Source organism: Euprymna scolopes, chromosome 22, assembly GCF_053919585.1.
Source record: "Euprymna scolopes isolate OS-2025 chromosome 22, ASM5391958v1, whole genome shotgun sequence".
Classification (NCBI taxonomy): domain Eukaryota; kingdom Metazoa; phylum Mollusca; class Cephalopoda; order Sepiida; family Sepiolidae; genus Euprymna; species Euprymna scolopes.
The window spans coordinates 37985493-38013252 of record NC_136503.1 but is presented as its reverse complement, the minus strand read 5'-3'; the positions used below and the strand labels follow the sequence as shown (position 1 = coordinate 38013252).

The window sequence follows — 27760 nt, the reverse complement described above, 5'->3', positions numbered from 1 at the left end:
ACTTGTATCGCCATCACGGTTTGGAAATCACAGTTCTTGGTGAGTTCTTTTAAGAACTGAAAAAATTGGTTCACACTTTCGTTTGTTTGTTGGTGACGAGTTGCCAATAAATGCCGGCAGAAGATGCTATTTTTAGGCTGTACAAAATCCTCTCGAGGGCGTTCATGGCTGTCTGGTAGTCATTAATGTTCAAAATGTGTTTGAATATTGCCGGAGACACCAGGTTAATTAATAAGTTGAGTTTTAACTCGTCTATTAGTTGTGAACCACTAACCACATCGAGGAATATAATAAACGACCTCTTCCAGCGGCAGCACCCATTTTCATGGGATCCAATTCCAGACGTTGGGGGGAGGGGGGGGCTGGTATTTTCAACTGTTAAATATTAAATTTTGAATATCGAGTTGTTTTCAAACAGTGAATTTCCTATCATTATTGACCCAAACGTTCGAACAACTTTCACACTGTTATCGGACATTTAAATCTCATTCAGCCTCAATTTCCCATACCTGTTCACACTGAAACACTTATCATAATATTCTGTGGATCTATATTAAAAAACCTTATTATTGGGTGTTCGTTCGCGCCTAACCTCCATAGAATGTAAATATGTCACAAAGTTTAACAAGGTTTTTTAAAAGGGGTGGGGGTCTACAATAACACCTTAACTTTAATCTTAATTCACGTTAGCTTTTATTTATTTTTTTGAGTTGAATCATATTGTGTCGAATAAAATCACCTGATAAATTCACGTTCTTATTAAAGTGAAAGCCAAAAAAAAAGTTGGAACTTTAGACAATTCTCGACACAAATTTTGCATAACTCTGTTTTTTCCGTCTCCATTTGCACGTGGCACTCTTTCGAAAATAGATAAATAGATAAATAATAAAAAATAAGAACGTTACTTATTATCGTGTCAAAAGAAGGAAAAAATCCTGCTCACGTGATTACGTGTCTTTTAAAAACATTTACATAACCTTTTTATTTTTATTTATATATCTGTTTAAGCTTTTTTTTTTGTCAGTGTACTAGAAGGAATTCAGTTGATTACAACCCTTTCTGTGCGTTCTTTACATTACAATAGTACAAACCTGAATCCGACGGCGCAATGCTACACTGTTCACTACTGTAAAATTGAAACGAAGCTGTTCTGCTTGAAAAGGGCGCCATTTTCTTCTTATTCATATTTATACAGATTCTTTGCTTTAAAAAACTAAAGTAATTACGTGTTTACTTTTTTAATATCCCATTTTGTTGTTTCGGATTATTTTACTAAAGTAAGTAAAGCTTCATTATTTTTCAAAACTGTTTTTGTTTCTTTGTTTTTCGATATTTCGTTGATATTATTTAGTAAGAGTGTTTAGCAGAAAAGCCAACAAATGACTACCTGAAAAAATAAATATACAAGAAATAAATGTTACCATAGTCAATAAAAGTTCAGTTCATGTTTTTTTTTGTTTTTAAATAGTTTTTAATGCTTTTTACTTGAAATAATTCCAGCGAACCGAAATTAAAAGGAAATTTGAGGCGATAACTACTTACATGAATTTTTATATAAACTAAACATGCCATAATCGAATATTCCTCAAGCACAAAATAACGGAAAACATTAAAATATGTTTATATGTTTATTCCTTACGCTGGCGGAACTCTCTGAAATTGTTAACACAGAATGCTCAGGTGTCCCTCCTTCAAATTGAAAACAGACTCTCCATTTCAAAGTCGCTGCCATTTTGATTTTTTTTTTAAACCGATTCGTGAATTAAAAAAAAAATTTTTTTTTACAACCTACTTAAAAATACAAACCAATGAACTTTTCTACCATAAAAGTAACTTTTATTGACTATGGTAACATTTATTTCTTGTATATTTATATTACTATATATATAACATTTTCTCTTTTTAAGGAAACATCATTTTGTTGGTCACTCTTGGCTACGAATGAAAACAAAGTTGATATAAAAAATATATTTTCGCGAAAATTATCTTTACTTTCATCATATTTTGATTAGGATAAAATTTTTGAGCATCAAAACCTATCTCTCTACAACCCCCTCCTTTTCATAACCTATCATACTTTTATCAATGCAGTCCATTTTCCATATATATATATATAGTCTTTGAAGTTTTTAACCTTTAAAACTATACAAAAAATATTTTTTATCATTCGTTAGAAAACCATTTAGTCAGTAAGTCATTTAATCACCTTCAATCACTGCATCAACTCGCTCTCGAATTTACTATAATACCAATAATTTATTTTTCAAGGGATCATCAGTTGTTTACCATGAAACACTGTTTCAGGGATTTAAAAACAAATATATATATATAATGTAATAATGTAATATATACACAGACGGCAAAAAAAATTTCTGCACTTGTAATTTTTTCAAAAACTACAAATTTAAGCTAAATTTAGTGTAACTGTTTCAACAAACTATACCTCATTTGATTCGCCTTTTATTCTTCTATAAGTTTACCTATTCACATTTTACTTTTAATTGAAATATTCTAGTGTTCACGTCAATTTAAAAAAATAACTTCAAATTGAGGAGGCAAAAAGAAAGTCCACAGCAACAAATTCGCTTTAAACCAGCTTAAATTATTGCCCCTAAAAAGCAAATCTTTCTGACAAACAGTATGGATTTAGGCAATGTCGTTCTACTGCAGATATTTTAACATTCATCTTTGAACGCATTTACCATGTACTGGATAAGGCAGGCGAAGCCAGGGCTGTAGCCCTTGATATATTCAAGGCCCTTGACAAAGTCTGGCACATAGGGCTGCTCATGAAAATTAAATCGTACAGTATAACTGGACGTATACTAAATATAATTAGATCCTTCTTAGACAATAGAAGCATACAGGTTGTCATTGACGGACGTACATCTAAGCAGCATAACATTAATGCGGGAGTGCCTCAGGGGTCGATCCTTGGACCATTATTATTCCTGATATTCATAAACGACCTCCCTGATAATATTGTGCCCGAGATGGGTATATTTGCTGATAATACAATGCTCTATAATATGCACGATGGAAGAACAGATATACATAAATCTAAGACAATGGCAGAATCATCAGAAAATGGCCTCCAGACTATAGTGAAATGGGTCTGCAAATAGATGGTAACATTTAATGCTAGTAAAACTAAGCTGCTCTCCTTTAACAATTATAAGACGCCTCTCTAACCGCCTATATCCATGACAAATAGCATCCTACTTGAGACTACTACTTTCAAACTCCTTGGCCTAGCATTTGCAAGCAATATGAACTGGAACTAATTCATAGAGGACATTGCAAAGGCTGCTGCAAAGAAGGTGGGTTCCCTTTATCGAGCTAGAAGACTACTCACATCTGAGAGTATCCTGTACCTCTACAACGCCACCATTCGCCCATGCATGGAGTATTGTTGCCACATCTGGGCTGGTGCATCTACCACTAGTCTCTCCCTCTTAGGTAGGGTCCAAAAAAGAGTTGTCATCTCATCGGTCCCACTTTATCAACTAAGCTCAAGCCCCTGTTCCATCGCCACAATGTTGCATCACTGTGTCTGTTCTACAAATATTTTGATGAAATGTGTTCTGATGAACTCATTTTACTTGTACCCCCTCAACGTACATATCCCCGACAAACCCACTTAGCAATAAGACTCATTGATGTCACTAAATGGCAGAAAGCTTTCTATTCTAATAGTTTCTTCGCTCGAAGAGCTAGACTTTGGAATTCCCTTCCTGCTGCTAGCTTCCTTGACTGTACTGATATGCAGAAGTTGAAATGTAACATAAACAAATATCTTTCTTGTCTTTCCTAGACATGACCCTAAATAGTAGCCTCTTACATCCCAGTGGCGATATGCCTTGTAAGGGATGAACATGAGTAAAAAATTTATGCAAACTAGAGTTTTGGAAAAGAAAGTTGATTAAATAGTCACAAGTCAAAATGTTCATGGTGCGAACAATATATGTATGTAGGTAATATATGTAAGTGAGTATTTGGCTGCGTGGCATTGTGTGTGTGTGTGTTGGTTTACCTTGTTCAGGTTAGTTCGTGTATAGCTGTAAGTACCAATCTGTCTCCACTTGCCCGACTCTCGTTAGTGGTTAAGATTGTGTGTGTGAGATGAAGAAAGCTGCTATATGAGTCATTGATTCCTTTCCTTTACGAATTACCTTCCCCAGCCAAAGGCTCAAGAGTTGCAGTTGAGTGTGGGTTCTTGGGGTTCTGCTCAAGGTACTGTAGGCTGGATAAATCTCTGTCTAGCTGTTTGTTTCCTCGTTTTAAAGGAGTTCCTAAGTTTGCATTGGCTTGTTATATGGACATAAACTTTTTACTTTTGGTGTTAATGATACTCTAAGTTAACACGTTCCTATGAAAACTTACTTGCTTTTAGGAAGTGACAAAAAAAAAAAAAAGAATCCAAATGAAGCGAAGAAAGAAAGAGGATAAACTATTAGAGCCATTTGCTTTTTGATGTTAGTTAGAATAACTTTTTGATTTATCCATCACAATGAGGATGTTATTCCAATCTTTAAATATTAAGTTGCTAAGAAAGTTCTTGCAGAATTTTAAATTTTTATTTCAAATGATGTATTTTTAAATAAGTTTTCATTATAATACCTTTACTTTATATATAATTTTAAAGAGCGTTTTTCGTTCTATCTAATCGTTTGAATTACAATCATTGTAAAACAATTATGTCTTCTTTTCAGAACGTTGAATACAAGATGGAAAAAAAGCAAATTTGCACGATTTTCTTATTTCAATTCAAGCTAAGCCAAAAAGCGACTGAAACAGCTCAAGGTATCAACAAAACGTTTGACCGAGGAACTACTACTGAACGCACAGCACAATAGTGGTTTAAGAAATTTCATATCGGCGACCAGAGTTTTGAAAATGATGAGTGTAGTGGTCGGCCATCGGATGTTAACAACAATCAATGAAGAGCCTTCGTCGAAGGCAAACTATGCACAACTGTTCAAGAACTTGCTTCTGAATTAGATGTAACATATACAACGATTTCCAACCACTTGAGAGAGATTGGAAAGACAAAAAGACTTGATAAATGGGTGCCTCACAAATTGAACGACAACCAAAAGAAATATCGTTATGAAGTGCCATTTTCTCTTCTTTTATGCAGTAAGAACGGCTCGTTTCTTGACCGGGTTGTGACTTGTGATGAAAAGTGGGTTCTTTACGACAACCGTCAATGCTCAGCTCAGTGGTTAAACACTGACAAAGCTCCACAACACTTTCTAAAGCCAGAGTTGCACCAAAATGGTCATACTGACTGCTTGGTGATCTGCGACCAGCTTCATCCAACACCATTTTTTTTTAATGCAGATGAAACCATTATGGTGAAGAAGTACTGTCAACAAATGGATGAAATGCATTAGGAACTTCGACAACAACAGCATTAGTCAACAGAAAAGGCCCAATTCTCCTCCAGAATGATGCCCAACTGCACATTGCTAAACCAACCCTGCAGAAATTGAATGAATTGGGTAACGAAACTTTGCCTCATCCACCATACTCTCCAGACCTCTCATCTACTGACTACCACTTTTTCAAGCATCTCAGCAGCTTTATCGCCACCAGAGCGCAAGATTTTTACGTTACTGGCATAAATACACTTGTGTTGATACTGATGGTGCTTATTTCAATCAATAAATTTTTTGTTTGAGCCGCGATATGTTCATCAGAATTTGAAAGTTAAAAACCACAAGAACTTTCTTGTTACCTTGATAAAACCTTGTAAAATATAACTTGAAAGACTGAATGCTGCAAATATCTTTCTTTTTTTTTCTTTTCATTTTTTTTTTTTTTTGCTAGGTTTATCTTCCATGGTAGTTCCTGTTTACATCGCTGAAATAGGATCAAGCAACATTCGAGGCGTGCTCGTTACTTTCAATCAGCTATTCATCACCTTTGGCATTGTAATAGCGAATTTAATTGCTGCTCTCTTTAGCTACATGCCGACGGGTGGTTGGAGGTAAGTAAAGCCTGACAATTATTATTACCTCCGCCAAGGAGGTTATGTTTTCAATCGAGTTTATTATTATATTTGTTCATTTGTTTGTGTGTAGCCTAGCATCCACATCGTTGGACCAATCGTTACCAAACTTTTTTCTTTTAATGGAAATCGCTCAAGACAAGACATAAAGCCACTTGATGTAAAGAGCTTACAAGAAGGAAAGATGATCATCGCAGAAACAGAAGATGCCTATTGGCCTTAGTCTTGAAAAGAACAATGTGATCTGCCTGTTCTACAAATATTTTAATGGTGAATGCTCTGATGAATAACAAGCACTTGTACCCCCTCGACGTAAATATGCTTGACAAACCCGACAAGCAGCAAAATCCCACTCCTTCACAGTAGAGATCCCTAGGTGTAAGAAAGTCTTCTACTCCAATAGTTTCTTCCCCAGAACTGCTAGACTATGGAACTCCCTCCTGGGATTCTGCTTTCCCAACTGTACTGACCTGCAGAAGTTCAAGTGTAATGTGAACAGACATCTTGCTACTCATCTCCCTTCATAATATCCCTGCAACTTATGTTCCCGATAGTAGCCTCCTACTTCAAAGTGGTGGCACTGTGCCTTGTTTGGGGTGAAAATTGAATAAAGATAAATTTTAAAAAGTCAGCAGGAAAAGAGATTCTCAAACCTCCAGTTCGGCCCTGTCGGTGGGGCATTAGAATACGCCGACTGCCCCCCTGCAGAGGGTAAAAGTCCCTCAATGGGGGTCCTGTATATGACCTTAAACTATATCCAGTGGTGAGGGCCCCAGCTTGTGGGCTTTGGGGGAGTGTGGAGCCACCCTTTAATTACCATTGCTCCCAGGTCCACTCTGACCCGGAGTGGTAGTACCTGTTACGGTCCCAACTATGGGTTAAATAGAAACCGGCATGAAAACAACAAATATATTATATTTAAAAAAAGATTTTCTTCAAAATCTTTGGATTCGGCATTAAATAACCTGAAAAGGGTTGATATGCCGTAAAACAAAAACAACCAACCAAACAACCAAACAAACCTCCAGTTCTTTGAATTGAGCTACTGGAATAGGAAACTGTATTACAACGAAATATCAAGCCTGTGAAGTGATGGAAACCACTAGACCAACAAGTCAAACGAGCTGTAAGAAAAGAAGCAGGTTGATCATACACTTCTAAAAAACACATGCCATAATAGTATTCATGGAAAAGACTGAGACTAGCAACATCACATTTTGGTGATAACTTAAGTTTATCAGAGAAATCTGCTACTAAATAAATGTACAAAAGGTATAACGATTTTTTTCAATTTTGACCCATTTTTAACCCCTTAAAAACTATTTTAAGTGGCTAAAGACCCATAAAAGAACAGTCCATAAAAAATCCAATCATTTAAGGCCCCTAGCACTGCTCTGTAACTTTTAGCTTTAGAGGAGATAGAGTTTGAAAATATGGAGACAGACAGACAGAAATATAGCCTTTTATATATTAGATTTTCCTATTCTTACAAACATATTCAACATATGGACTCTTTTCTCTACTAACGGAACATTTATTTAACATCACGTGGATTTTCTAACCGTTTATCTTCGTTCGTAGTTCTGGACGTATTCCTTTACTAACACTTTTCTTTCATATCTTCCTTCTATTTACATGTTAACGAAGACAATTTGATAAAGTTTTTTTAGGATGAGACTTTGTCTTTCTATTCCACAATAGGATGACATTTGTAAGGTGGCCGTTATGCTCGAACCATGTTTGTTACAGTTCAAACCTCTCTCACCCCCCACCCCCCACCGTACGCCGTTGCAAAGGAACAACCAAATAAAAATAAATAAATCCAACCAGGATTTTCTTTCTGTTTTAGCATTTATTACAATTACTTTCCAAATAATGGCTGCTTCTTGTTTTTTCTAACTGTTCATTTCATATGCCATGAGATTAACAAGACCCCGCCGTCTCAACATCAGCTTAAAAGTCTCTTGCCACAACTACAGGGCCACATGTCCATCTCACTTAGCCTGCGTTATTCTTTCTGCCTTACCACATGGTGCATTTTTTCTCCTTTTATTATTTTTCTTCTGATGCAAACTCATGCACACTTACCAATTTTCTTATGCGTTCAAAACAGCTGCTGCTGCTGCTGCTAATACCTTTGCTAGCCATCTATCCTTCGGCTGCTGCTGCTGCTATGTGCACACACACTCATATGTGCAATGTTACACATTGACTCTTCTTGGATTTTCACTTGAACCTGTGAGCCAGGTTGAAACCTTAATATCGTTGGATGCCAGATCTGTCTGTTATTATAAGTAGCCCTGCCACAAATTAGATTTCTAAATGACATAGCTCTGACACTAAAACGCCATTACCATTCCTACCATGGTGAGAAAGTGTTGGAATTTAGGATGGTACAAATGTTACAGTAGGATGCAACACATCTAAGTTTCACTTCTTGCTGTTTTGTTCTTCAGGTACATGTTGGGCCTGGCTGCAGTTCCATCTATCATTCAATTCTTCACTTTTCTGTTCCTGCCAGAAAGCCCACGTTGGTTAGTTGCAAAAGGGCGCAGAGAAGATGCCCGGAAGGTGTTGTCTAAGATACGCTCGTCTGACACAGCCATAGAAAAAGAACTTTATAAGATCGAATCGTTAATAAAAACTTCTTCTTTTGACCAAGGTGAGTGGTTTTGGTAATTTGTTGCCTGTATTAGAATATGATTTAAGTAGCTGTAATGGGTAATTAATTTTAAGGTACTCAAATGTGTTCTTCTTTACATATTCTTTCCTCCCTACTCTCTCTCTCTCTCTCTCTCTCTCTCTCTCTCTCTCTTCCCGCATGTCTTGCTTTAAACAGCTCTGCTAACCTCTTTCACAAGTTCCCCAACCTTAATTATGAATAAATCCAACAAACAAAACAAGAGAAAACTCAGAACACCAACTTCCAATGCAGACCCCCACGATAATATCTCCTTTTCTAACTTCAGGGGTCTATGTTTCAACCTTCCAAAGGTTGAAATCCAATTATGGGAGACCAAATCAGACCCGTTAATCTTGTGCAAAACTGGCATTAATTCAACTACTTCGTTAGCCGATTTCTTCATCAAAGATTATTCTAACTTCTCGTCCAAACCCGCCCCTCAAAATCGCCATCGGCATGGAATATGTGCCTATATTAGGGATAACTTTCTATGTGGCAGGGAAACCTTCATAAAAGACCCAAAACATTCCTACATGTGTTTCCAAACAGCACAGCATTTATATTTGCCCTTCACCGTCCCCACGAGGATAGAGTTCAGAAAATTGATCACACCCTGTCCGCTCATCCCTCAGCCAACATCCACATCTGCAGAGATTTCAATGTTCGCACCACTGAATGATTAGTCTACTCAAACAAAACAGATGATGAAGGGAGATTTTATTCTGATTCATCCCTTGCTTATGAACTAACTCAGACTGTCAACGATCCCAGTCGGGTAGCCGATGCTGATGGATAATTTACAAGTCTTCTAGATCTTTTTCTGCCTTGAACTTTTTTTTTTTTTTTTTTTTTTTTTTTACAAAGGAATCACCACATTATCAAGGCCCAGAGGCCACTCAAGGATAAGGGTTAAAGAGTGTACAGTAGAAGTTGGTCAATATAGTAATCATTAGTAATGAAAATTTGGTAAATTTAATAACTTATATGGAACGGCTCATCAAGATCTTATTTACGTTAGACTTGAACACAACCATATTGTAGTCAGCCGGAAAGCAGGAAAACGGAAGACAATTCCACAGGCGTGCAGTTCTAAGAAAGAAGCTTTGTTCATGGAATCTATGTTTAGGTTTAGGCACAGATAAAGAGTGGGGGAAATTATTGATAGTGTTTACAGCTAGACGAGTGTTTCTTGTGAAAGTTTGGCGAGGGGGGACCATAGATTGAAGCTCAGTTGAACACTTTCCATGAAAATAACGATACATCAGAGACAAACTCGCAACATCTCTTCTGTGAGATAGAGGTTGTAAGGAGGAGAAAAGGACATCTCCTACGAGGCTACGAAGTCTATTTTGAACTCTATCAAGGCAGGACAAGTCCTTTCTAGCAGCTCCTGCCCAGATGTGGCAACAGCACTCCATCCTTGGACGTACCTGGCTCTTATATAGATAGAGAATAGCATCAGCAGTGAGATATCTACTGGATCGATAGAAAGATCCCACCATTTTTCCAGCGGCCCCGGCAACAGATTTGATATACGTGTTCCATTTAAGATCAGGAGTAATGGTCAAGCCCAGAAGCTTGTCAAAACTTGAGGCCTCCTGAAGACGAGAGCCATTCATTTCAATTGATGACAAATGTGGATTAAAATGTTGATGATGTAAAGAGAGAAGCTTGGTTTTAGATGCATTAAAAGTAACCAGCCACTCCTTTCCCCATTGTACTACATGCTCAAGATCAGAGGAATGCGCTCATCACTGTGTTCTGTCTCCATTAGGATCTTCTGATCACTCGTTTGTCTCAATAAACATAAAAACAAATTATAACAAAACTCCAAACAGTATATCAATACTCGATGGTTGACGGTGACGGTTTCCAAACATTCACATTGGAAATACCTCTACACTCTGTTTAAAAAGAATGTGTCCTCTGTAGCATCAGACTTAATTGATTAGCTAAATTTTGGAATAAACAGCTACATACGCTCTAAGAAATTCAAACAGAAACCGAACAGTCAGCCGTAGCACACCTCTGAATGTGCTGCCACCATTGCACACATAAAGCACTACTTCAATTACTTTCGAAGTATTAGATGTTTTGAAACTTAATGTTGCCTTTAGGACAGCTAGTAATGATTGCAAAAGGTTTATAGAAAACGCGAGAGAGTCATATGTTCAGTCCATTAAGTCCAAAGTAGAAGAACAAAGACTTGATTATAATGAGTTTTGGTGAATAACAAAGTCCTAAACAGATGCGCATCCTCTATTCCAATGATCATCAATGTGCCTGAGGTGATTTCGTCAGCATCCGATAAAGCCAAAATCCTTTTCAAGAACGTTGTCCCAGTCACTGCCACACCTTGATTAACAATCCTATTTTCTAATGCTTTTGTGTGTCTTAGTGAACCAGTCTCGTCCCATTGTCTTTCTACTGAGATCATTTTTTATAATTTTGTTATGTTGCTGTGAGGAAAATAAGAATGGACTACCTTTCAAACGCTCTCATGTCTGTCTTTCCTGTGGGTTGGGATGAAAAGAGATCCCAGATGGTGTCCGTGAGGTTTTAAAACACATGGTCTCAGACGATCTTGCAAAATTGTGCTACGTGTATGCAAATGACGTGTGCTGGGCTCCATAAAGCAGTTCACTTGGAGGAGTTGGGGGAATTTTGTTTGATACATTGCTTTGCGTTGTAGTGGTGCGTTGCTTTGTGGCAGACATTTTGAAACACATTTGCATGTTGAGGCATGTGGAAGAGAGAGAAAGAGACTCTCCTTACAACAGATGCTCAACTGTTTCCTCGTTTCTTTTTTTTCTTTTTTTTCTTTTTATTCCTTAACAATTTTTTTTTTTGGGGGGGGTCTATAGTGTCACACTTATTTTGTTTATTTTGCTGCTGTTTTTTTAGCTGTACATCACTCACATTATTTTAGTTTTTAAATCTGTTTTTCCTCATAATTCGTTTTCTCCATCATTTTCTATCCCTCGCATCTTAATTCGTCAATTCTCAACTATCTTGTGTCTTCAACCACCAATCATTTCCAATTTCTTTGAGATAGACACACCGATTGTGGCCAACCTATCTCCTTAAAACTACTTTCCTTGAATCTTCTTTTTTATATGACTGAATTGAATTTAATTTTCTACTTTGGATAACTTCCTCCACATTGATGACCTCCAATTCTACCATTGGCAATGGAATTGGAATCCGTATTTCATAATGCCTTGAATTCATACAGAACAAAAGATATAATACATGTAGTATACACTGGTTTTCGGATTTTACCTTTTTATGTGTTTGTTTCCTACACAACACCTCTGACATCGAGTTGAAAACCGTCCATGATGCTTTAATCCTTTAGGTGTCTGCCTTTTGACAATCTCTCAAAAGCTATGTAGGACATCTCCAAGATATTTAAAATTGAAACATTCTCCAATCTCTCTCTCCAGTTGAGTCGACCTCAGTTTTAGGGTTCTGGGAAGATGGAAGCAGAAGACCTTCAGATCTTTGCTGAAACTATTTCTGCTGGGGATCTTCTATCTCTTCCTCATAAGCCAAATTGATTTTTTTTATTTTTTTTTACAGCAAAATGCAGTACATTGCAGCAGATTTTTCAGACTCACCATGTTCGGAAGGCATTAATGATAGGTTGCGGGATGCAGTTCTTTCAACAATTTGGTGGAATTAACACAATCATGTAAGGATTTTTATTTTTTTTGTTTTTTCTTCTCGTTTCTTTTTTTTTTTTAATTTACTCTCAGATAACCTGGATAACTTTGGAAAAAGTGTTTGCCCAATACCACCCCAAATTACATTATTTTTGGTTCATTTTACCTTAAAAATTAAAAAAAATTCATTCAACCTACCCCTTTTTTGAATACTCCAATCTGGTTCTGGATATGAATTTAAACTACTTCCTGTGATGAGGCCCAAATTTGAAAGCTTTGACGAATGTGGAATCATTCTTTAGATGGCATCACTCCTAGATTTACCCTAACCAGTGGCGTAGCTAGAGGGGTGCGGGGGGGGGTGCGCCCCGGGTAACAGCAAAAGAGGGGTGACACCACATCCAAACACAAATTACCATCGTTTATAGTTTCTTCATACCAGGTCCCATGCTATATAACCCTTTATTTTTATTCTTTCATTGTTGCCATAGTTACCTGCTTATCTCCCTTTCACAGTGAGAAGATGTGATACAAAGTTACGAAAATGGGATTTGAAAAGTCAACACCCAAGAATAAGAGCACTTCAGTCTAAAAAATATGCGTAGACAGCTACATTGGCATTCCCAATAGGGGCATCCCCAGTCAGGCCATTAAAAAATCCATTCTCAAAGGGTGACCTTTCCACTCTGTCCCCAAATCAACAAAGATTATACAATTCTTGAAATGGCTTTTTTCCTGTTGACTGTGGTATGTTACTGGTTCTGCACAGTTCTAGGAAGTCCATTCTCTTGTTAGATATTGGCAGGCAATGTCAATAGGTTGCACACACAAATGTATTCAAATGTTAAGAATTCGGGAACTTTCTACCATTGTCTAACAGAATGCATAATTTGACCCAGAGATATGTGAGCAGATATCGGTCAATGGTTCAGACAATAGACAAAGGATATATAAGAGATATAAATTAGAAAGAATGTGGTTATAAATAAACTTGACACAAAGAGAGAGAGAGAGGTTGCACATGCCTCACCATTTCTTTACCACTTGACAATCATCTAACCACGCCTCCCCCACCTTCCAGTAACGTCAAAACAGAGAATAACAGAAAAGCTGATTGTCATAGCGAAATAAAAATAATACATATTTTTCTAAATCAACTGTGTTGTGACTTTTACTTTGCTGTCAGTGTGTGTATATAATTTGTGCCAGCGAAAAGTACATGTAAACATTATATAGACTAGACAAAGGCATATTCAACAACCGGCCATAGCGATTACATAACACTCCCAGGCTTTACCTTCTGTCTTTGAAATAGGGGATAATTGCTAATCACCTGAGAGGCCAATATCGGAGAATGCCGACGGGGCTGCCCAGACATTTTTTGCAGACCAATGTGCTTTACTTGTAGGGCGCTGGATCTTCAATTCCACTTTCCGACCCTTGTGTCACATCTTCCTGCCATGGGAGATAGATAAATAATCAGTAAAACCTGGGAGGTTGGTCCTCCTAAAACTGCACAGGATAGAGGACCATATGTCTGATCCAATAAGGAACAAGACACACCAATGGCACACCATAATGGCCTAGACTTTGGTGGTTTGGGGCTGAGGAAAAACTCCTATGCTGGACCTGTTCCATTATAATCGTGGATGACACATAATATTGTTAAAGCACTATGAAATGGCCTTGTTTTTTTCATTCCTGAAAATGGTATTTTTTTCTTCTCTTTCTCCTTTCAGATATTACAGTGCAACAATCATAAAGATGGCGGGAATATCTAACAACACGGATGCGATTTGGATAGCAACCATAGTTGCTACGGTCAATATGCTATTTACAATTATTGGGATGGTATTGGTTGACCGATCTGGCCGCAAGTGTCTTAGCACAGTCAGTATAGCCGGTAAGATAGACAAACACATTATGCACTCTGCCAAAAATGACGGGAAAAGAAACATTATGCTTCTCCAGTGTGCACAGTGATATTCATATAAGATAACAATTCAATCTCTGAAGCTAAAAGGAAAAATAAGAAATAAAGAAAATGTCTCAAACTGGAGAGTGAAAAAAAGAAAAAATATTTTATATGAATATTAGTTAAAAGCTCTGCAAAGCAGTTATCTTTTTCTATAACTTTTGAAGGAGCGTGTACACTTATATTACATAATATATATATTTATTTTCAATATTTTCATCAACAGTGCTGAATGCATATATATGTATATATATATATATATATATATATATATATATTGAGTTATGAAAATATTCATGGCACAGAATTTTCAATGTTTTATCCTCGTGAAGACTCGTCAACCTAATGCATGGAATTGATGTTATTGCCTGTTGTTATATATACACGTGGTATTAAGTTTGCTAGTTACCAATCAAATTCTTTGTTATGTCTGCTATCCTTTTTATTAGCCAATAGTCGTGCTTTTATCAGACAAAGTTTTAGTTGACCTGTAATTCACCTCTCTCTTTGTTTATTTTTGGAAAGGAGTGATCCATTTTTTTTTTTTTGTGTATTAAAAGATGACCTGCTTATTTGAAGACTCTTTCAATGGTAATCCGAAAAGTGAAAAACGAAAAGGAATTTTTTTAAAAAGAATCCAACAGTCAGAATTTGTGATAATATAATCCAGTCGGAAAAAATTGATAAAATCAACTCAATTTGATAAAACAATGGACGCTGACCTGTTGGTTTTTCTATCTCTATTTTTCTCTTTTCTATTCAACTGAAGATTGGATTATACTGATTGAAGGAACAATTTTTATCAATTTGAGGTGATTTTATCAATTTTTCCGACTGGATTATGTTACCACTCGATTTTAAATTCTGACTGTTGGATTCCTTTTTGCTTTTCAGATTACCATTGAAAGAGCCTTCAAATAAGCACGAAAGATATTCCGGTTTGTTTTTGTTCTTTTCCACATTTCCCACATTGCTTCACACGTTTCTTAGCGGACATGAACATTTTGCAATTTATGACTATCATAAATTGTAGTTTCATTTAATGCCTCAACAAGCAAATTCTAACCTAGCTACAATTATAATTTGCTAACTTCTTTCTGTCCTCTGATGAGAAGAATCGCAAGAAGCGCATTCTTTGAAACTCCATGGAATAAGGATTTTGACCATTGTTTGCAGTAGTATTCTGTCGAATAATGAATTTAATTTTAAATTTTAATTTACAGTTTTAACTTTTTTTCTCTTATAATAAGCTCTATTCTCTATTGTATTTGTATTGAGCTTTTTTTATTTCGTTAGGATTAATATATCAATAGATAAATATTGGTATTTATTTTAGATTGAAGTTTATCCTTACTTGTATCAGGTAAACACTGCATTCAGTTTGATTTTTTTATTTCTTACATACATATATATATATATATATATATATATATATATATATATATATATATATATATATATATATATAATATATATATATATATCCGCACACTCTATTTTTTATCTCTCTCATTTTACCTATCTATACATATATGCATACAAACAACCATACACACATATATACACATATATGCATATACACATATTCTCGTCCACACACACACACACACACACACACACACACACACACACACACACACACACATATATATGCATAAACATTCCCTTGTGGAACTTGAACCGGCTATCCCATTCATAAATATTTAATTAATCGCTACCTATTTCCAAGTGAGTATCCATTATTCTATCTTTCCCTTTACTCTCGCTTTCTTATTATTTGTCTTTCTTTGTCCTTTCTCTACTTCGATTTACAAACAAGAATACTCAGTGCACAAATAATCTAAGCCCTTAGAAATCTATCAATTCGAAAACAAATAGATGAAAAATCTGTAAATGCCAAAAAATCATAAAAAAAAAGAAGAAGAAAAATAACAAAATTAGATGAAACTCCAGGACACCATGGAGCCCTTGAGCAGGGCAAAGATTTTTCATGGAGTACTTACAAGATAATTTCTAAAATAAATACGAAAAACATTAATTTCAAATTTTACCACTAATGATAACGTTTACAACCATTTGTTTTGTTTTTGATTAATCAAAAATTGTTGCAGTTTTTGTTAATTTATTTAGTTTTTCATGAATCATCCTGAAACTCTTTATACCTACAATTATGTATCATATCTCTTTCCAGTAAAGAAGATCAAAAATTAAATGGCTGCAGCCATTCAATTTTTCATATGAAGCATTTGGTCCTCTTTAAGAGCCTTTCAGCCTTATTCACGGAGCCTCAGGGCACTTTGGGAAACCCTGAAATAAAAAATAATCTTTAAATTAGAAATAAACAAACTAAAATTAACTGAGTAATCTGAATAATAAAATAAGAGATAAACTAATGTACGACAGCTGTTCCAGAAGTAATGCCTCCTATTTTTTCCACCTGAATGGATCAAAGGGGATTGCAAATTGCATTGTTACAGATATTGACTCTAAGAAAGCAACCCTTGTAATGGGCATGCGTCAGAAGCAGAAATGTGTTATTGAATTCCTCCATGCAGAGAAATTGAACCGATTAACATTCACCAAAGCCTGTTGAACGTTTATGAAGCTGATGCCGTTGATGTCAGTACGGTTAGGAGATGGGTTCGTCGATTTCAGAGTGACAACAGAGATGTGACTAACTCATCTGTGCTGATTGGCAGATAATGGTCAATGAAATACGCGTAGAATTGAATGTGGGAGTCAGTACACTGGAAACGATATTTTTATCTCTAGGATAGAGCAAAGCAAAGTGTGTGCTCAACACATTCCATGAATACTCACACAGGTCCGAAAAAAACCATCAATGGTATGTCTGTCAGAACTTGTTAAATCAGTACGAACTTTGAAGATAACAGATTCTAGTGACCAGATGTGGTGTCACCACTATGAGCTAGAGTCCAAATGGCAGGCGATGGAATGGCATCACTTACGCTCCCCAGCAAGGAAGAAGTTCAAGATGCAGATATCTGCAGGCAAAGTTATATGCATCATTCTCTGGGACAGGAAGGGCGTCATCCTCCTGGATTTCTTGGAACCAGAGTTGACTATCAATTTAGACCATTGAAACGTTGACGAATCTGAAGGCCTGGATTGACCATGTAAGGCCAAAGAAGAGGAAAAAATTCCATATGCAACGTGACAATGCCAGGCAACACACGTTTGAACACCACGGAATGTTTGACAAAGTTCGACTGGATGATGCTGTCTCATCCACCATATATTCCCAACATCGTACCATCAGGTTCCACTTGTTCGGACTTCTGAAGGATGCATTACGTGAGCAGGATTTCCCTAACAACAATGCCATAATCACAGCTGTGAAAAAATGGACCACTTTGGCAGGCACTAGCTTTTACGACCGAGGCATCAAGGCTCTTGTTCATAAGTTGCAAAAATGCATTGAGAATGGTGTTGACAATGTAGAAAAATAAATGCGAGCACAAAAAGTTGCTCATTTTAGTGGTATCACTCTCGTCTTCATAGCTCTTCAATTTTTGGAGTTAAAATATAGGAGTCATTATTAGAAAAATATAACTAATTTCTTACAATAATGTTGTTTTAAACTCAATTTATAAAATTGTTGGATGTAAATCATTTTCAAAATGTTCCATATTCAAATATATGAAGATGTGCTAAGAATTTTAAAGCTAGAAATGACATTCTATTCAACAATTTAAATACTTTCAAATTCTTTTCAAATTTCAAATAGTCACAAAGTAATTCACTCTTTTTCCCCAACGATTAATAAAAGATTGAAATGTCTGATTTGTTTACAAAAAACAAAATGCATTCTATTGGATCATCATCATCATCATCATCAACAACAACAACAACAACAACAACAACAACAATGATAATAATTACAATAACAATAATAATAATAATTAATAATTACAACAACACCAATAATAATAATAATTACAACAATATAATACTACTAATAATAATTACAACAATAATAATAATAATAATAATAATAATACAACAACAACGATAATAATAATATTAATTCTGATTTCGTTTATCAACGTCTCTCTGGAAAGGGATGGGATTCATTTCCAGAGGATTTCCCTTAATCTCGGCTTCAAACCAGGAGCTTCAAAGATCAAGGGTTTTCCTAAGGATGTTGGTGGTACCTATAATTGCAGAGGTCTGAAGGCCGCCTAAAACATCGAGGATTTTAGTTTTTACAATTGTCCTTCCAGACGACTTGATACTACTCCTAGTGTACCAACTACAACTGGGATTATTTGTGTTTTAACCCCGTGTATATGCCTTATCTTCAAGGCCAATGGAGCATAATTGCTCCACTTCTCATTCTCATTCTCTCTCACATTCCTGTTCCAGGGTACTGAAAAGTCTACAATCTGCCAGTTTTTTGAGATCTTGTCAATGACGACCAAATCCGGAAGATTATGTTCCAATTGCTTGGTCGTTATGACACTTTTGTGCCACCATACCTCTACCTTGCCATCCTCACTCGTTCTCACTTCATCAGGCACCTCCTCAAACCATTTTCTAGCATACTTCACCCCAACCCTCTTACACACTTCCCAATATATCCGGAGTCCCATGCGATCGTATCTTTAATAATAATAATTGCTGCTGCTGCTTCTGCAACAACAATAATAATAATAATTAGAACCATAACAGTAATAATAATAATTACAACAACAATATTAATAATAATAATAATAATTACAACAACAACAACAACAATAATAATAATAATGTGACAATTTGATTGAAGTAAGAAGACCAGATTTAACCTTGTTAGAAAACAAAGGAACACAAGACTATAGTAGTGCCAACTGATGTGAATGTGGAGGAAACAGAAAAGAAGGTCGAAAAAATACCAAGACTTGAAAAGGGAGATAAAAAAGATTGTGGAAGTTGACGAAGGTAGAAGTTGTACCTCTTGTGATGGGAGCCCTGGGGAGTGTGACAAAAAGATTTGGCAAGTTGATTGAGAAAATTGGAATCTATTGCAATGTTGGAGTACTTCAGAAGACTGTCTTGTTGGAAACCGCCAGAATCTTGCAGAAAATACTTGAAGCCTGAGAAAAGGAGATGCTGATAGCCTATAATCATTTGTTATGATCTACCTATCAGCATAAAATCGGCATCAACAATAGCCATACACAAAATTTGACAACAGAAATAATAATAATAATAATAATAATAATAATAATAATAATAATAATAATAGTAATAATAACAACAACAACGGCTGAAATATTAAGAAAACCCCTTGAATGCGGACACTAAAACACATGAGCTACAGGCACAAGCCGGACATACAGAAACTGCTACAGATGTAAAACATAACGGAACATTATATGAAATCATGAAAACTGAAGCTGTGTGATTGTAAATTACACCCCCGGCCCCTGTCCCTCCCTTTTTTCTTGTGTATGTGTCACCATAAATTGGCACCACACTGTATAAGTGAGGTGGGTCAAGGAGGATTGAAAGACCGAGGCGAGAAAGCACTAGCAAGACCTCTGTAGGATGAGTGCAAAGAGGACTGGAACCTTGGGAAGGCTTATGCCACTCAGATTCCAATGAAGACTAATGGTCGCTGCCAACGAGAAATCAATGGTAAGCGGTTATTGCAATAACACAAATTCATCTGCAAAGGCTATCGAAAAAAGTGCAGAATACTGGAAATCTGGGGAGACTTGTTATCACTCAGACTCCAGAGAACACCACAAGTTGTTCTCAAAGAGAAATCTCTGATGATGGCCTGTATGATTACTCCTAGTGAGTAAATAATAATAATAATAATAATAATAATAATAATAATAATAATAATAATAATTCAATGTGTAATTATAAAATTTATGTTAACACATACACGTGAAGTTTTTATAGTTTTATTGATATTGCCCTTGTGCAATTTTGTACAAAGGCTATTCATACTAGTTGAAGAAACTTTCTTTACAATCAGTCTAACAGGGTCTGAATCATTTTGAAGCTGATGGGCTTGTTTCTGTCAGTCCTAGAAAGTCCATCCTCCCAGGCTTTACCTCCACTCTTTGAGAAGGAGTTAATTTATTACTAATTGTCAACGGTGCTTCTACAGGGAAATCTCAAGTCGGCTGCTCAGGCATTTTAGTAGGCCAGAGTGTATTTCCCCTAGTGCACTGGCTTTTTAATCCACATCTGACGTTGTGTCTTACTTCCTGAGGAGATCAATAAACCTTGTAAATCTATATTTTAGTGCCCAAATGTGTACATTTTGTTTTGTATCATTTTAGGAATGATGCTGAGTTGTATGGTCCTGGCTATTGGTTTTCAGTTGGCAAGCACAAACAAGCTTCCGGTAACATTTTGGCAACCAGCTGTGAAAAATACTTCTTTCCAATGTGAAAACTACAGGTAAGAAAGATAATGTATGTATAAAAACTATGGTATTTCTTCACCCTGATACACAAATAGAACGATTTTTGAATATCTTCCAAAGAGGAACCCGATTTTATAACCGACTTTAAATAAAATTTTTAAAAGCCAATTGTGATCAATCGATATAGGTACAGAGAGAGAGAGAGAGAGAGAGAGAGAGAGAGAGAGAGAGAGAGAGAGAGAGAGAGAGAGAGAATCAAACTATAATAAGAGAGGTTGACAGTGTTGGGTTACTTGGTGAGTTAATTGAAAATTATGACTAATTAGAAGAATTAAAAAAAAAAAGGAAGTTTTTTTTTTCCAATATAGTAAAATCCCAAAACTAAGAAATATGTTAGCCCACGCTCGTGTGGACTTAGAAAGGTGTTCAGAAAATAATGCCCGATTTCAGAAAAAAATAATCTATTCTTTGAACTCATTTGGAATCCATTTATTAAGTTTTTTCATCTTACTTACTGATTTGCTTCAAATAATTCTTGAAATACTGATATCAGGGATATTAGATATTTCACTCTGACGTGAGTTTTTTCAGCAATTGCTTTTAAATGTTCATTAGTGACTAACAACAAGAATTAATTAATAGAAATTGAAATGTCAAATTTTTTGACATTATGATTGGGTCTTTAACCTCCTCAGGTAAAACTTCAGGCCATATATATATATATATATATATATATATATATATATATATATATATATATATATATATTAGCAAAAATCAAAACAACAAAATATAAGTGCATTTATTTATGTGCTACAATTGTTTCATAACTATTCGGACAAATTTAAACATTATATTATTTAAATATATTCCAAAAATAGCTACTCTTCAGACAGCAAAATATATTTGTCATATATATATATATATATATATATATATATATATATATATATATATATATATAAGTGAAAGTGTCTGTCTCTGTGTGTGTCTGTGTGTGTACATTTCCCTACGCAATAACTCTATCAATTTTTAGTCTACAGACTCGAAATTTGATATACAGGGTAATGAGATTTGGAAAAATCGATGTGATTGATTTTCGGCCAGAAATTTGGCGATTAAGTGGTCAAAGTTCAACGATTTGACCTTTGAGAACTCTACCAAACTCCTCCGACAATTTTTGGTCTAAAAACTTGAAATTTTAGATATAGATTCCTTGGACATGAATCTAACTTAATAACTTGATTTAAGCCCAAAAATATAAATGTTAAGGGGTCATAATAGGGGTCAAAGTTAAAAAAATTGACCGCTTTTTTTTTTTTTTTTGTTCAACATACACCTCCACACACCCGGGCAACGTCGGGCCGAAATGCTAGTATGTATATAAAATATATTCATAATCACTATTTAAAGGGATCAAGCAGTTGACTCCCCTCGTTTCTCTTCTTTTATTTATTTATTTATTTTCGTTTAGAGTAAGTATTCAACTTTCGTATTTATAATTGTTAGATGATAATTCTACAATTTCCTGTTTTTATATATTCATTTAATATTTTAATGTATTTTTTAATTTTTATAATTATTTTTTCCTCTCTGATTTATTTCTTTTACTGATTTACTCCTCATATCCTAATGTAAATTATTTTTTGAATTAAAGTTTAAAATGCAAAGTCAAGTATCATGGTTCAATTGTGCTCTAAGCAGAAACATTCATTTCAAACACACCCCTGTTATATCAAAAACCTACTGCTGATTTTATATGCCTGGCCTTTCTGCTTATGCGGTGATAATGGCTTGGATTAAAGTTTAAAATGAAAAAGTCAAGTATCATGGTTCAACTGTGCTTTAAACAGAAACATTCATTTCGGATGTACCACTGTCATATTAAAGAACCTACTGTTCATTTATATGCCAGGCCTTTCTGCTGGTGTGATAATAAAACTTCTCAAATGCACTTGTGATGTTAGGCTATGCCTTCTTTCATCGGATTTTTTCGGTTGTCAATTATCGATACTTGTTGAAGGTATTCTGATACAAAACCTATCAAAGAACGCTGCCAGATACATAAAGTACATTTGTGTGAAATTTCATAAAAATCAGCCTGACCATTTTAGAGTTCATAGAAAACGAACTCACACACACATGCACAAAGTGCTTTTTATATAATAGATAGATAGATAGATAGATAGATAGATAGATAGATAGATGTAAAAGTTATTTATTGAAAATATACAAACAATAATAAACAAACACAATAACAAATATAATTAAATACGTATATTTTTATTGCATGGATTCTTCCAAAATGCTACCAATATTAATGAGGATAAGAATTCACAAGTGCAGAAATAAGCTTTTTGAACATGAAGGAAACAGAAGACAATCATGAATGCTTGAAAACAATTGTTGAAGTAAGACCCAAGAAACAACTGATAGGGAGTGAGGAGAAGGTAGGTGGGGGCAATGAAATACCTGTTATTTCGTTGTTTTTGCTTTTATTTCAGGTCTTGTCATGATTGTGTGACAGATGCTCACTGTGCGTATTGTTACTCGACAACGGGACCATTTGGCACGAACAGTTCATGCCTTCCTTATCTGAGTACGTCAGTACAAAATTTCTGCAATACAAGTCACCTTACGAAAGGATACCTTGCCCAGGACTACTGCCCCAGCACTTTTGCTTGGATTCCTATCCTTGGACTTGCAATGTATGTCATGTTTTTTGCTCCAGGTAAATGTATTCTGATTTGTAAACATTCTGACAGAAAATTACACAATTATTTGGGATTATTTGGATTATTCGGTCTACTGTTCACATCTTGAATGTTATCCCACAATATTTCGACTGACATAATCTCCCACCTTCTTAAGGTTTGTTTCTGTTTGAGCTAACACATTACCGTAAAAACTTACTTGTATTTGAGAGTGAAGAGGAAAGTGAATCCAAATGAAGCAGAGAAATAAAGGAGGTAGCAATTAGAGCCATTTGCTTTTTAGTTTGTCAAAATACCAGGTGCTGTATGTAAGAGGATGTCGACATGTTCCTGCAAGAACTACCAAAACCTAATGTTTTCATCTCCTCTGATAAGCAAATATACAAGCGAATAGGAATCACTTCCGAATTTGATATTCCAATGAAACCGGTTCAACTTGCCTAGGGTAGTTGCCGGTTCGGAGAGAGGCTAACTAATCAGTAATGTACGTAGATTATCACTTTGTGTTTTTTTTTTTTTTGCAAACAAAAATTAAGAATTCAATCAATTTGATTAAATACTTTATCCGGCTTGATATTTGCTTGGGAAAAACACATTTTCACATTGATTTTTCTATTGACTTTGCATATCTTACAAATGCGCACATTTTCAATGGAATCTAAAATCTATTAGCTTCAATTGGGCATTTTTCTGTGATTTCTTAATCTGTTATTCTATATTTTACATTCTGACATGTGTAAACATCTGAATAAAATTGGGTTAATGCATTCATTCTTTTATGGGCTGTTATCCTCATCTTGATTGTTGTTGTTTCACCACGTTTCAGCCAACTCATCTTCTGATCTTCTTCAGGTGATTAACCTTCGGGCCCATAGCACAGTGGACAGAGGTGTTGAATCTCTATGGTTTCAGGTGAGCATTGTCTGAAGATAGCAGTTTCACTCCTACCCAAGCAGACCAGAGTATTAGTTGGCCAAAATGTGGTGAGACAACAACAACTATGGAAGGCAGTAATTACTGGGGATACAGTTATGAGACTCAGCATTTGTATTTCATCGCGGTTAATCACCTGAAGAAGGCCAGAGGATTTGGTCGAAACTTGGTGAAACAACAGTAACTATGAAGATGAGGATAACAGCCCACAAAAGAATGAATGCACAAATTACGAAGCCTTATTTTAAAGGATTCCAAAAATAATTTTAAAAAAACCCAAAGAAATAAAATTGGATTACGTTTTGAAATCAGCCAATGTTAGTCTAATTCAAGTGAAAACTCAACAGAAAATTTGTTTAAAATAAGGAAGAGGCTATTCAGGATGCATTCATCAATGGTCCTATTAGACAGAGGCTATTGGAGAATAGGACACTAGACCTACAGTCAAACTCGGTCTCTCGACCTTGCTCAAAAGAATGCTATTGCCTTTGTCCAGTGAGATTCTTCCGCACCTACTATGACTGCTGCTACTAGAGAAGAGAGGACATCTATGGAAGCCACATTGGCTGCTACAAAACCACGATACTGGTTTTGTGGAAATCTACGCTACCCACAAAGTAAGTGTCCAGCAAGGCAAGTAACTTGCCATAAATGTTCGAAAATCGGACATTTTTCAAAATTGTGCCATTCAAACAATTCCAGCACTCATTCAGCTGCAATTGTTAATGCTATTCAGTCAATATCAAATAGTAACGGCCCTACACTCTCAACCATCTTTTCTGCTGCTACTGAGTCGGGGTTTAAAGTATCCACTAATTTGTTTCTGAAAGGGCATAAACTGAAAGCCCTAATCGGCAGTGGAAGTACTGATAGAAGCTTTATAAGCCACAATGTTGCCAAAAGACTTAAGCTGAAGCAACACAGAAGCTCAGGATCAATTCGCATGGCTGCAGGAGCACAGACCACAAAAATTACAGGATATTGTGTTGTGGACTTCAGCCTTCTTGGATGTGAGTACAGGAACTTTAATTTAAATGTAATTAATGATTTTTGTGCTGATGTGACCCTTGGTACTGATTTCAAAGAACAACATGAAAGTGCTGTTATCAAATATGGTGGCAGCAAACCAACATTAACATCCTGTGCCCTCATGACTATCAATGTTGAACCTCCAACCCTGTTTGTTAACTTATCCAAAAATTGCAAACCTATCACAACCAAACTGCGGAGATTCTCAAAGCCAGACCAGCAGTTCATTGACTCAGAGACACAACGGTTATTAAAGTGTCACCCCCACTCCTTCACCAGTTGGTTGAGGACGATCGTCGACCTTGGAACCCTTCCACTGCCGGTGATAATTCTTGGCCATCTAAAGTTACTGGTATGGGGAAGTAACCGAATTATCGGTTGATCGTCTAGTTATATATCCTGGACCAATTCGTTGTGTACCCTCTTAACGACGAACGTCGTCGAAAGAGAGCCATGGATTTTTTTGTGTAGTAAAAGAAAAAAACACAAGATAAAACGATTCTACACCAAATATATATTAACAAAAAAAAAAACAGTACAGTTCTTATAATTCTTTCAGAGTCCTGAAGGAAGCGATGTGTTATTATGCTAAGAATATGGTTGAAGGCATCAGCTCTCTGGTTATCTGAAGAAATGTGTCAAGTCAAGAGCCAACTCTGCTTTGACTGTGTTCCTCTCTGCACATCTCTTCTCCAAGAAATGCCTGCGCATTCTGTCCTTCAAAAGCCCGCTCTGCTCTGACTTTCTGTGTTCTCTCTATCTATCCATCTGAGAGTCTGTCTGCGCATTCTCCCCCCTTTTTGTCCATCTGACTTGTTGATATATATATAAACAATTATATCACTCTCTAAACATCACGCGGATATTATTTCTTTTTTTGTTTAGAAATTCAATTCTCAGTCCATAATCTAAATTATCATTTACAAAAATAACACAATGGCTCACTTCAAAGATCTGATCAAACTCGAATAAACAGCTAGTAAATACAGTTTTTGTTAACCTTTAACACACAGAGTTCTCAGGTTTCTTAAATAAACAACTTGATACCAAGTGGTTTTGCCTTTCTTCCTAACGAGGGGGGGGCATCAACCTACCCACACCCTTACTTTGTTACAAAAGGAGGGGATTATTGATCCAAGTCTATCCCCATGGAGGGCACAGCCATTGGTTGTGAAAGAGGGTGGTAACCATAAAAAAAGAATGGTTATTGACTATTCTCAAACAGTTAATAAATATACACTGCTAGATGCATACCCCATGCCCAACATTGAAAGCACTGTGAACCAACTTGCACAGTATAAATACTTCAGTACAATAGATTTGAAAAGTGCATGCCACCAAATTCCCTTACATCCCAATGACAGGCCTTATACTGCTTTCCAGTCTGGAGGTCAACTGTACCAGTTTACTAGGATGCCTTTTGGAGTGACTAATGGGACTGCTTGTTTCCAAGGGAAAATGAATGAGTTCATTGGAAAACATTGTTTACAGGAAACTTATGCATGTGTTGACAATTTTGATCATCTGTGGTACTACCTTGGAAAAACATAAGATCAATCTTCAGCGTTTCCAGAGGGCTACCAGACTGGATAACTGGACCTACAATGAGAAGTGCAAATTCTCTACCCAAACAATTGATCATTTGGATACCAGATATTTGAGGGAACCATCAAGCTTGACCCAGAACGTCTACGCATACTTGTAGAATTACTAGCACCCCAAAATACAAAGTCGTTGGAACGTGTGATTGGAATGTTTGGATATTATGCAAAATGGATAAGTAGGTTTTCGGACAAAATTAAAAATCTGAAATCCACAAAAATCTTTCCGTTATTAGGCGAGGTTTTAACATTCTTCCAGACACTGAAAACTGACCTGATAAATACAGCATAACTGCAATTAGCGATGATCTAATGTTTGTCGTGGAAACCGATGCATCCCACAACTCTATATCCGCTGTATTTAGTCAGGATAATCGACCAGTTGCTTTTCACTCAAAGATCTTTACAAGCCAGTGAATTAAACTATGCATCAGTAGAGAAAGCGGCTCTTGCAATAGTTGATACTGTCGAGAAATGGAGACACTTCTTAATTGGTAGGTACTTCATTCTAAAAACAGACCAAAAATCTGTCCGATTCATGTTTGATGCATAAAATCATGGCAAAATAAAAAATGAAAAAATACTGCGCTGGAGAATCAATCTGGCATCTTTTAGTTTTGACATCCGGTACCGAGAAGGAAAAGAGAATGTAGCAGCAGACACTCTCACGTGAAGAAGTTGTTGCTATCCATTTAACAATATCTTATTTCATACTAAGTGTATAAAAAAACTGTAACATGCGACCGCAGCCAAGATTGAACT

At 35.9% G+C, this 27760-nt stretch overlaps 1 protein-coding gene across 2 annotated transcripts in view; it reads left to right on the top strand.

The window, feature by feature from the left end:
- LOC145243979 (proton myo-inositol cotransporter-like) overlaps positions 1 to 27760 on the top strand; it is a 42874-nt gene that overhangs the window by 5506 nt on the left and 9608 nt on the right. For both annotated transcript variants that reach the window (XM_080107115.1, XM_080107114.1), the window contains exons 2-7: positions 5833 to 5992; positions 8470 to 8675; positions 12279 to 12390; positions 14101 to 14264; positions 20636 to 20756; positions 23226 to 23452. In XM_080107115.1, coding sequence (XP_079963241.1) covers positions 5833 to 5992; positions 8470 to 8675; positions 12279 to 12390; positions 14101 to 14264; positions 20636 to 20756; positions 23226 to 23452 — 990 coding nt within the window. The remainder of the gene's footprint in view (positions 1 to 5832; positions 5993 to 8469; positions 8676 to 12278; positions 12391 to 14100; positions 14265 to 20635; positions 20757 to 23225; positions 23453 to 27760) is intronic.